The 12,398-nt window shown below is 46.2% G+C and overlaps 1 protein-coding gene across 1 annotated transcript in view; it reads right to left on the bottom strand.

Moving 5' to 3' along the window:
• The window catches only part of BCAR3 (BCAR3 adaptor protein, NSP family member), a 114,398-nt gene extending 106,144 nt beyond the window's left edge, over nucleotides 1–8,254 (bottom strand). Inside the window, exons 1-2 of the mRNA XM_049616791.1 lie at nucleotides 7,997–8,254; nucleotides 47–377 (exon numbers count right to left, since the gene is read on the bottom strand). Coding sequence (XP_049472748.1) covers nucleotides 47–363 — 317 coding nt within the window. The 5' untranslated portion in view covers nucleotides 364–377; nucleotides 7,997–8,254. The remainder of the gene's footprint in view (nucleotides 1–46; nucleotides 378–7,996) is intronic.
• Between the last annotated feature and the right edge of the window lie 4,144 nt (nucleotides 8,255–12,398).

Below are 12,398 nucleotides of genomic sequence, written 5' to 3'. Positions count from 1 at the left end.
TCCCTTAAAGACAAGTCATTTTCACTTGTGGAATTAAATAAGTCACCTGAAGGTGAAGGTTTCGCCTTTCCGGTCTTGCAGGGGTTGCTCCTGGATGATAGCCGGGGTCACCGGAGAGTTCTGCCGAGGTGACTTGGAATGGGGCAGGGTCCCCACGTGACTGAAGTTATCGCAGGACCTGATGGGAGGAGGGGCCTTTTTCTTCCGTGGAAGGGTGCCGTGTATAGACACGTCTTGATAGGCATCAGTGTGATGCTCAGCAGGAGGGGACTTGCTGCTCAGAAGGTCCATGGATGAGGCCAGGGGGAACTGGTGATTCACCGGCATGTTTCTGGGAAGGCTCACAAATTTTCCGGCAGCCATGATTCTCAGCTTCTCTAAGGGGGAAAGAAAAGAGCGAAGGCATGAATCTTAGATAATCACAAGAACTGACTTCCTACTCACAAAAGGAAATGGAAATGTACCGTTAAACAAAAGAACACGTTCACGGAGCATTAGAAGACAAACAGTGAATGGCATCACTAGTGAAATCTAATACAAATGGGAAGTTTACTCATGCCCCTATTTTGATCCTACAGAGGAATGCTCCTGGGTTGGCAGCAGATCCGCCAATGGAAAAGGGCAAGCAAGTTTCAGAGACTCTAGGGGCACATGAGCCACTTTCTTATTTCAGATGACTGAAGCTGATGGAAAAGCATGACTGACAAAAAAGAAGACTATGGAGGAAGTACTCAAGGTTTCAATATAAGTGCATCAGAGAACACATTATAAATGTTAGATAAGTGGTTCACGTCTTTCCACCACCCTGTAAATGATAAGAACAGGTGGAGATTATTGGAATTCCTCAGCTGCTAGAACGCCTCCAGTGCCAGACCAGCCCCTCAGTTGTGCTACCCAGGGCAACGGGGCAGAATTTTTCTGGCAAAGACCTGGTGCTTACAAATAAATCAATGTACTCTAATTAACGAAGACGGGCCAGGGTCAGGGGTTAGGAGGTGGGTCACTCCTCCGTACATTAGTGGGCTCAGCTGCAGAGGAAAGCCACTAGGGTGAGGGATCCGTGTACACTGTCCCCCAGAGGGGTCAGGAATCTGCCTGCCACCAGCAGGGTTAAGCAATATGCATGGTGCCTGTATAGTCAGGGAAGAATGGGAAGGGAGAGAAATAAGAAAGAGGGGGTGGGGAGCACACGGAAAGAAAAGGAAAATGTGTACTAGGTCGTATGCAAAACTAGACCCAACAATTATTCCCAGCTGTGACCACTAGCAGAAATGTTCACCCTGAGCCAGAGTCAGCACCCACTCACCTCCCCCCAAAAATCAAACTATACTTTTGACCTAAGTCAAATTCTATAAGACATTTTTAAGGCTAATACATAGAGGGAAGGAAACACAAGCCTGAGTAAAAATTAGAACTAGGCTCTGGAGACACTGAGGATCCAGAATCAGTCCCACCAGCCATGATACCAGACTAGTCTGGACAACACAGCAGCATAGCTAAGCCTGTTGCACTGTCTTCTCCAAGGCTGCGGAGCAGAACATTCCTTTGCTCTGCCGTCTGTTCCAAAGCCCTGCAGCCCCCACTGCTTACAGAGCACCCTTCCTGCTACAAAGAGGACAGCTCAGAGTGAAAATCATCACTTAATAGTAACACTGCTGTCAGTTCCACTAAGGAACTGGAGACTTGGGACATGGCTTCTCCATGACCACTAAGAAGAAAAATGCTCTCCAGAAGCTCACATTGTAGCAGGCAGAACTGGGTTAAAGACAGCGCAAGGGAAATAAACCATCGAGGACATGAACAGTCCAACAGAGAAACATACAAGTTGTGGGGGCTGGATAGGAGGAAATCCTTCACTCAAGGTATATAATCCTAACCTTGTCCTCAGTTTTTTCCCAAACCTGGTAATTCTGGGGCTTGTCTGCTCCATGTCTAACCGTGACCACACAGAAGGCCTGGCTCACGGCGGGTTCAGAACAATAGGGCTGTGAGTCCCCGCATGGGCTTCTCCTGGGTCTGGCCAGTACCTGGCACACTGTCAGCACTTACTCAATGTTAGTCATCATTATTTAAAAAGAAATCCAGACTCCCTGACCCTCCCTGCCTGACCACCAGTGACGTAAGCCCAGTAGGATTCCCTCACCCTATACACAACACTGCCCCCCACAGTTGTAAATGCTTGCCTGCCCAAGCCGTCAGCACCTTCTTCATAGAGGCCTACATCATTTCAAAGAACCTTCTAGGGAGGCCCAGAGCACCCCACAGAACCTCTTTCTGTGCAAAGGGCCACAGTGATGATCAACAATTTGCAGGTCATTATGATGGGCTAAAGTTGCCCTGGCTCCAGTGTTTCTGGCAGCCTGTTTCCTCTCTGCTTACCCAAGATCTAGATTTCAAAATTGGGCCAAATGCTCTAGAATGCCCTCCAGCCAGTTCCCCATACCTCAGTTTATTCTCTGAACCAAGGGTTAACACTTGCCCTTCCTATTCTCAACAGTTAAGTGCCTTCTCCATATGAGAGGCTCAGAGAAACAATGATGTTTATAAGTCCCAATCCCTATGAACTCTAAGAATCCTAGAACTCATCAATAGGGACCCTTCAAATGCTGGAGGGAAGAACAATTTGAACAAAGGACTCGAGGAGGGCAACGCTGGAGATGTGGAGAGGAAGTATTCTGGAGGGATTTTGAAAGGTAGAAAATTGTAAGGAAAAGCCTTCCAAAAGGATGCTGTAACAGCAAATGCATAAAGGCAAGGAAGTGCCCCCACAGGCTCACAAACCGCAAGTTGGGCTATGTAGCTCACGTGGAGAAGTCAGGAAGCATTTCCTAGAAGCACCCAGCGTGGGAACAGATGGTGAAGTCTTGAAAGTTGTGTCGAGGGGTCTGGACTGGGCTGTCGGTGCTAGGGAAGATCTGGAAGGGAGGGACAGAAGCCAGTCCGTGCCCAGGGAGGTAGCTGTGGTAATTATGGAAAGGAAAGAAGGGAGGCAGTCCGGTCAGGCTGATGGCAACAAGCCAGCAGGGAAAGATGAAGTACCCTGACCTGGGGCAGTGGCCAGGGAAAAGAGGGACTGAGGGAAGAATGAGGAGCTCCTGGCCCCTGGCAGGGAGGACGAGGGCCACAGCCTTGGCGGGATGGTGTGGTGCTGTAATAGGCTGAGTTGTGCAGGAGAGGACTCCCGCAGGAGGGAGGCTAACAAGCTCACCACTGAGCTGCTGCGTGTGAGGAAGCCATGACGTGGTTCAGTCGAGGAGGTGAGATATTGGTATGCACAGCTAGGAGCCAGGACAGGATGTAGATTTTTAAGAATCATCAACATAAAGGGAATATTTAAACCTGAGAGCAGATCCCTTAGCTTGTAATTATCAGCTGTGATAACAGATGTGAAAGTACCTCTTAAACTGTCAGGAACCATACAATATCCATGAATTATATCCCTGCTCTCTCTCAACATGGCTGCTTCAAGCCCAAAAGGCCCAAAGCAAGGGCTGAGCTCTGAAAACCTGAAGTCGTGGTCCTCAAGCTGGCTGCACATAAGAGTCCTCTGAGAAGCTTTTAAAATCCTGACACCCGAGCTGTGACCCAGACCAATGAAATCAGAACCTCAGTAGGTAGGACCCTGGCATCATTCTTTTGAAAGCCACCGGTACTGTCCAATGTGGAGCCAGGGTTGAGAGCCACTGGATAAGTGAGTCTCTTTGGTACAGAGCAAACTTAACACTCAGATTTGTTACCTAAGGAACAGAACAGAATAACAATGAGGAGGGGTCAGTCAACAGAAGCATCAATTCATTCATGCATTCAACACACACAGTATGGAGGGTCTCTGTGGCAGGCACTGTGCTTGGTATTGGGGACAGTGTCAAACAACTGTCCTCATGAGGTTACTACTCTATGATGGAAGCAGACAGGAAGTACCAACCACATGTCCTGGTGATTCCCAGTGCTATGGGAGCACAGAGAGTGGGAACCAGGGTCTAGACTCATCTAGTGGCCAGGAAAGGCTTCCCTGAGGATGGGATGTTGACCTGAATAATGTCAAGAAGAGTCTAATAACTGGAAGGAGAAGATGAGCTAAGTTGAAAACTCCAGAGAATTCTCAGCAGCAAATTGGAAATATGTAAGCCAGGCTCCTCTCTACAACCCACTGCCTCTAAATTGGGACTCTTCCCCATTAAAATACAGGCCTGCCCTATGTGTAGTCACTTGGAAAAACTGGCTCAACGCCAGGCCCTATGTCAAGCTTGAATCAGCCTAAGGGTGGTGGAGGTGGGCCCAGACCACAGACAGCACTTCCAAAAAATATAACTAAAAGTGTGGCAGAGGACCGAAGGGGTAACTATAGGTAGAAGGAACTCATTTACAACCTTTTTGGTCCTTGTACTTCCTACTTGAGCTTTATCTGCTTTTAATTTTTCCAGACCCCAGGAACCCAGGGCAAATCCAAGGTATAGAAGTACATGGTGTGCAGTTGGAATCTAGGTTCAAGGTAAGTACTTTTCATTTTGAGAACAAAGCCACTTACTACATTTGACCTCACTAGGCAGAATCCCAGTGTGTTATATGTAGGTGGGATCTCAGAGAATCAAGTCCCTTCCCTTTTCCAGATAAGCGAAGTAAATGTTCATTCATTCAATATATATTGTCTGGACGCTTACAATGTACCAGGGATAAGGACATAATAAACCAGATGAGCTCCTGCTCTCATGGAGGCTACATTGTGATGGGGGGGGGGGGGGGGGCAGTAAGGGTCCAGTCAACACAGACCAGAAGACAAACTAGGTAACATCCTAGCTGTCAGTGCCCCAGGGAACACAAACCAGGATGAAATGATAAAACATACTGGTTGGGATGTAGGGCTATTTTAGATTAGGGTGGTCTGGGAGGGCTTCTCTGAAGAGGTTCTTTGAAAAAAGAGATGACACCAGTCAAGAGAAGATGGGCAGGGAGTTCTAGGCAGGGGACTGGGCAGATGCAAACGCCCTGAGGTGGGAATATGTGGTTGGAAAAGGATAGTAAAGACTAAACCCAAATCTCCATTTTCTGGCTCCCAGATTTTCCTTTCTTAGAGATGTTTGAATCAATGCTCCTATTCATTCTGTACTTCTTATGTACTATTTGATTTTTTAAAAAATCAAACATGGTAGGGGCGCCTGGGTGGCTCAGTTGGTTAAGCGTCCGACTTCAGCTCAAGTCACGACCTCACGGTCCGTGAGTTCAAGCCCCGCGTCCCACTCTGGGCTGATGGCTCAGAGCCTGGAGCCTGCTTCTGGTTCTGTGTCTCCCTCTCTCTCTGCCCCTACCCTGTTCATGCTCTGTTTCTCTCTGTCTCAAAAATAAATAAACGTTAAAAAAAAAATTAAAAAAAAAATCAAACATGGTATAGTTCAGAACCTAGGCTTTGAAGTAAGACATTCAGAGGATCAAATCCCTACTCTGCCATTTACTTATTAGCTGTATGGCCTGGGACAAATCAGTCAACCTCTTTGACAGTTTCTCATTTGTACAAATGGGTTAAAAATACCTCTTTCATGGGGTTGTCCTGAAAAATAAATGCGATCACGTATGGAAACCCCTGGACATACAGCAAGCATTCAATAAATGGTAGGTCTCTTTGGAGCAGGTCAGGGAGCAGGTCTGTCTTGCTTATCACTATATTCCTTTTACAAAGAGAGTTCACTAAAGAAGTCACTGCTTCTGGTCACAGCCAGGAAGGATGAAGAAGGAAATGTTTTACCTCCAAGCAATAGATATAAACACACCAAACCAGGTAGGACATAGATGCAGACACACACAGGCGCACCAAATGAGCCTACATGCTCATGGGTTTGAAAGAAAAGCCCAGGTGAGACTTTGGCCATCTGACGTCACCTCTCTCTACTATGCAGGTAAATAGACACTGTGTCCGACTCAGTCTAATGTCAGACCTTGAAATGTACACAAAGGTCAAAGATTCTGTATCTTGATATGAAAAAATGAGACCTCAGTGAATGTTCAGAGCTGAAATCTCAGTAGGGACAAGAGTGAGCTTGACAAACTCCCAACATATGTGCTACCTTCCTGGTGCTACACAGCCAGTGGCTGTGCTTTGAAATGCTTGTGAACAGAGCAGCCCAAGTCACTTGCTTTACAACGATGTCTTGAAGAAACTGATGATCATGTGCAAATCAATGCAGAAACAGGCAGCCCTCTTGTTTGGAGTTTTCCAGTTTATTTCTGAAATGAGCTATTTCCAAGTTAAACGTATCGATGGTCACCTGCTGTGGGCGTTAAAAACTTTCTATCATATTTTAAACTCTGGAAATGTAACTGCTCCTGCTGTCCAATTATGACCACAACAGAGAAGTTTTCGTTTGGATACGTAGTTTTATATCTCTGCAGAATGCAACAGGAAAAGGAGTTAGAACCGCTGCACATTAAAAAATTGGCTCATGCACTTAGAATGAAGTTTTTCTTTGGTTTAGAAATTAAGAGGATCCCCCCCCCCAAAAAAAAAGAAAGAAATTAAGAGGATCCCTGTTTTCAAAGTAAATTCATGAAGTCTGGCCAAATGATTGAAGTATGAATAATTCTTCCATGGATTGTATTTCAAGCAACACAGCCTAGAATTTACATGATCAAGTTCTTAAGATTAGCATTCATTTGACAAGCAGTCCTTTCTATATGAATAGGAGATTGAGATCTTAGTCATTCTGGAAATGCCAGCCTTCTCAGCAGAGGCTTAGAGAAAGCTGGAGTCAAGGAGGTGACGGAGGCCCTGGCATGGCAAACGCTTTACATTACGCTGCATACATTCCTTTGCACACCCCCATACAAGGGCTCGGCCTGTGGTTTCTCCACTATTAACTTGGCAGATCCGCCCCACGCTCTGCAGAACCCCCTCTCCCAGCACCGAGGCCTCCCCTTCCTCCGCCTGGCCTCAGTCCTTGGCAACAGGCAGGGAGATTATCCGCTCCCAAACTGACCTTCCCTCCGCCAATGTATTTTCCTGGGACAGATCTGTGTGTAGCCTTGGGAGATAAATGTCAAGGTTTAAAAGAATCTCAGAATGCTTGGCTCCACTTTCTATCTTAGATAATGGCTTTAGGGGAAAGCAGACACGGAGATTCCGCAACCGGTCTTTCCCCTTCGCACCTTTCTTCAAGAGAGTTAATACTCAAATCAGGGTTTCCCGCCCCAGCCACGACCCACCGTGTTGCCCACGAACTCTTCGCCTTGCCAGCTGCTTCGAGCCCACTCGACCGCTCCCAGACAAGTGTCTACACCTGATCAAACTTTTAAAGTGGTGGCGGCCGCTGCCCCTAGGGAAAAGGGCTGAGCTCTAACCTCTTCCCGTCGCGTCCACCGTCCCTCCCTTCACCTCCCCTTCCCTCCCCTTCCCTCCCCGACGCAGAAGGAGCAGCACAACCAACTATTCATTCTTTCTCAACAAAGGGCGAGAAGGAGGGGGGTGTTGTCAACAGTTACACTGCGGGCTCCTTCGCTTTCTTTGCAAACTTTCCTAGAAATGAGTGGAGAAACTTGCCTCCTGCAAGCCCAGGGCTTCCAGCGGAGCCCCTTGGTCCTCGCGTTCCCCCCACCCCACCCCCGCCCCCGAGCCCCGAAGAGTGGGACGGGACGAGACGGGGAAGGGCGGCCACCTGAGCAGCCGGGACGGGCAGAGGCGGGGGGTCGGGGGAGGCCAGCGCCCGGGCAGATACTGCTCAAGAGCAAAAAGCAGAGATAGATGCTCGCCGCACGTCGCTGAGCGCCACTTCTCGGGATTCTCGGGAATCCCAGCCAGTTCCGAGGGCGCCGAGGGCGCAAGCCGGATCCCCACTTCGGCCACTCCCGCCCCCCAAAGGCCAGCTCTGCCGGGGGCAGGGGGAGCGCTGCCTCAACTTTGCCTCTAAGTTTCTCCAACAAACTTCCCAGACCGTCCTCCCAGGGGACGCGGCGGCGGCGGAGCCCCAGGAGAAACAGCACCCCCGCGGGGCGCGCGGCACAGACTCACCTCCCCGCGCGGCGCTCGGTGCCCCGACTCTCCCCGGCTGGGGCTCAGACGCGCCGCTCGGCGGGCCCCACGCCGCGGCTGCTCCCCGAGCACCGGCCGCTCATGGTCGGCGGGGCGCGCCCGCAGAGAAGCCCGCGCGCGGCTAGCCTGTGCGCCGGACGGCTCCGGCAGCTCCCGCTCCGGCCCGGCCCCGGCCCCGGCGGCTGCAGGCGCGGCTCTGAGCCCGCGGCGCGCGCTCCGGCCCTCAACTGGTGATTTGCGGCGTCGCGGCCCCACCCCGGCGAGCGGATTCGCGCGGCCTCGCGGAACCCCCCGCGACATTTACATGCGGTGACCCCGCCAAGCCCTCCTCTGCCCTGGTTTTAGAGTTCGGTTCTCGTAGCTTCCCAAGAAGCCAGTCTTGAAGTGTGGATTGGCCACTTCCAGGCTGTACCCCTCCCGAAAGACAACGCTTCCGATTCCACTCCTCCCCCTTCCCCGCGTTATTTAATTACCCAGCAGAGCGGCTTTGCTGTCTGCGGACACCTGGCTGGCTTTCAGTTTAAAGGGCTTTGATGAGACAAAGATTCAGGTAACCACAAATAACCAAACCGCTGAACAGGCAAATCAATCACACCCACCTGGACAAATTGAAAGCAAAGTGGGGAGTGGAATTAGCACTTCAGTACTAGGTGGCTCAGTGGGGCGAAAAAAATTGGAGGTCTTAACACTATCAGATATCAAGACCTATTATAAAGCTATAGAAATAGTAACTGACAACAAGAATAGACAAACCGACCAATAAAATAGAGTCAGGAAGCAGATCTATGTTAAATGGCCACAATTCATGTCAGAGATACTGTTGTGATGCGCTGAGAAAAGACTATATGTCTTTTCAGTAAATGATGCTGGATCAGCTGAACATTCACATGCAGAGAAAGGAAGAATCTTGACCCCTACCTCACACCATGCCAAAGAAAAAAAGCAATTCCAGATGGATTTTAAATCTGAATGCGAAAGATAAAATATTAAATTCAAGGTAAAAAATCAAAAAAAATCTTCATGACCTCGAGGTAGGCAGACTTCCTAAACACATATAGTACTAACTATAAAGGAAAAAATTCATCATTGGACAACATTAAAATTAAGAACTCCTGTTCCTCAAGACACCATTAGTGAATAGTCAAACCACAAAGGGAGAAAAGATCATTGCAACCCATGTATCCAATAAAAGACTTGTATACAGAATCTACAAAGAACACTTACAAATCAGAAAAAGAGGGCAGGATATCCAACTGAAAATAGGCAGAATTTTTGAATAGCATTTCTTAAAAGGGGGGGGGGTGATAAACAGGCATTTCTCAAAACAAAACAATAAACATATGGAAAGAAAGGTTCTCCATTATTAATCACCCCCAAAATGAAAACTGAAGTTGCAATGTCTCACTTTACACTGCCCAGAATGGCTAAAATTGGAGAACTTTGTATAACACTTTACAGACCTAGGTGGTATTATCTACTAAAACTAAATTAACATGTAGCCTGTGACCCAGCAATTCTATCCTTAGGGATCTTGTCTACTGAACAGAGAGGTATACACATACTCACCAAAAGACATGTTCAAAGATGTTTATAGCATCTCTCTTTATAACAGCCCCAAAGAAACAACCCAACTGTCCATCATTGGAAGAGAAGATAAACTCTGTGAAATACTATACAGGAATAACGACTACCTCTATACTCAACAAGATGCATGATTCTCACAAATATAATGTTGAGTGAAAGAAGATGAACACAAATGGGTACATGTTATATACGTCCACTTATGTGAATTCCAAAAACAGTCTAAACATACCTATGATGTTAGAGGTAAAGATAATGGTTATCTTGAGGGTTGGGAAGTGATGGAAAGGGAGCCCAGAGGGGGCTCCAGATGTTAGTAATAATCCATTTCTTGATCCAGGTGCTGGCTATATCAATGTATCCATTTTATAAAAATTAACTGTCCTTCAGTCTATAAAAACTAATTGGCTTGTGCACTGTTCTTCTTGTATGTTCTACTCCAATCAAAATGCTTTAAAAAATGTGCCATGTTGTGTATATTTTATGTCATTTTCATCCCCCTAAGAAAGAACTATATTGGCAAGTCTGTAAGATTCTAAGTGCAGCATCCCTAAGAATCAGTTTCTAGGGGCACCTGGGTGGCTCAGTGGGTTAAGCAGCCAACTTTGGCTCAGGTCATGATCTCATGGTTTGTAAGTTCCAGCCTCGCGTTGGGCTCTGCACTGACAACTCAGAGCTTGGAGTCTACTTCAGATTCTGTGTCTCTCCCTCTCTTTGCCCCTCCCCCACTCATGCTATCTCTCAAAACTGAATAAGGGTTAAAAAATTAAAAAAAAAAAAAAGAATGAGTTTCTACATTTTCCTCATAGGTGTTTTTGTGGATTGGTCTTTATCTTCCCTACCTCATGACAGGCACATGCTTTTTATTTTTGTTGAATTTTCCCAAAATGTTCAGCACAGTGAATGTCAAACAGAACAGCTGGTTTATTTCTGAACTGAATGATTAGAAATACAGTGACTGACTTTCTGCTGCTCTGAAGTGTCACTAAAAACAGTGATCAAACTTGCATTGGATTTTCTTGATTTTCAAAATTCCCTGAGCACCTACTATATGTAAAGCTTATACTTTGTGGAGCATCATAGGCAGGTAGCCATAAAGAAAGACTAGACAATTCACACCTAGAGAGGCCTTGGCAAGTCACTGTTCCTCTCAGTTCTTCCTTTTCCTCATGAGTGAGTGAGCAAATGCACATGAGGAGTCAAGGGAATAAAAAGTGCGAAAGTGACTGGCATATAGTGGTCATCGTTAGCTATGCTCTGATTCATGACAGTCTATGTCTTCCCAAACCCCTGTGAGATGGGAAGCGTCTTTATCCCCATTTACGTGGGAGGAAACAGACTCAGAAAGGTTAAGTAACCTCAACCATAAATTGATTCAACAAAGATTCGTTGCATGCCTACTATGTGCCAAGATCCATAGCTACTAGTAAGAGGCAGAGGCAGAATTTGAATCAGGTGGTTTCACTTCAAGTTCAGTGGTCTTTCTGCCACACAACTCCTTTCACACTTGTATCCCCAGTGCCTAGCTCACAGTAAGTGCTCAATACATTAATGGCTGGATAATAGTATTTTTAACATACAGTTGATCCTTGAGCAACATGGGTTTGAATTGTGCAGGTCGACTTATAGAAGGATTATTTTTGATATATATAGTACATTTTACTGTAAGCGTATTTTCTCTTCCTCATGATTTTCTTAAAAACATTTCCTTAATAACAATAACAACATATAATACATGTAACATACAAAATATATGTTAACTGACTGTTTATGTAAGGTAAGGCTTCTGGGCAGCCACAGGTTATTAGTCAAGTTTTGGGAGAGTCCAAAATTATATCCAAGGGCACCTGGGTGGCTCAGTTGGTTGAGAAACCAACTTTTGATTTCGGCTCAGGTCACGACCTCACATTTTGTGTGGGCCCCACGTTCTGTCAGGGCAGAGCCTGCTTGGGATTCTCTCTCCTCTCTCTGTCCATCCCCGGCTCATGCTCTCTCTCTCTCTCTTATTCTAAATAAACTTAAAAAAATTTAGATGCAAATTTTCAACTGTACTGAGGTTGGTGCCCTTAAACCCTGCATTGTTCAAGGGCTGACCGTAATTTTTGATTAGGTAACACTGAAAAATACATATAATGGCAGACAATGAAAAGTCCCCCTCTCAACTCTGTCTCCCATCTGCCCAGTTCCCCTCCCATCAGAGGTAACAATTGAATTGCTATTAATATGTAGAACCATAGTTCTACACTTTGCTGTTTTGTTTTGTTTTGTTTTACCTAACCCTATATCTTGGAGATTTTCCCATTTTAGTACACGGTGCTCCTTTGAAGAGATGTGCTGTAACTTACTTAATCAGTGTTCTATTCATGGACATTTAGGTTGTTTCCAACCCTTTCTTAATACAAACAATACTGCAATGAATAATCTTGGATATATGTTATTAGTATGTGCAAGTATATCTGTAAGATAAATTTCCCAAGGTACAATTGCTGAGCCACAGAGTATATGCCTTTGTAATTCTCAGAAGTAATGCCAAATTGCCTCCCGTTGGCATCATACCAATTTATACCCTCCAGCAATTTAAGGAAATGCCTATTTTCCCCCTATGCTGGGCCGAAGTTATCATTAAACTTTTGAATTTTTGTCAATCTGATAAAATGTGAATTTTAGTGCAATTTTAATTTGCGCTTCTCTTAGTATAAGTGAGGCTGCTCATCTTTTCATGTTTAGTAGCCATTTATTTTTCCTTTTTGGAATTTGTACCCCCATTTTTCTATCCATTTGTAGGTCCTTTTATGATCAA

This window comes from Panthera uncia (genome assembly GCF_023721935.1).
Source record: "Panthera uncia isolate 11264 chromosome C1 unlocalized genomic scaffold, Puncia_PCG_1.0 HiC_scaffold_4, whole genome shotgun sequence".
Classification (NCBI taxonomy): domain Eukaryota; kingdom Metazoa; phylum Chordata; class Mammalia; order Carnivora; family Felidae; genus Panthera; species Panthera uncia.
This window is presented reverse-complemented; position numbering and strand designations above follow the sequence as displayed.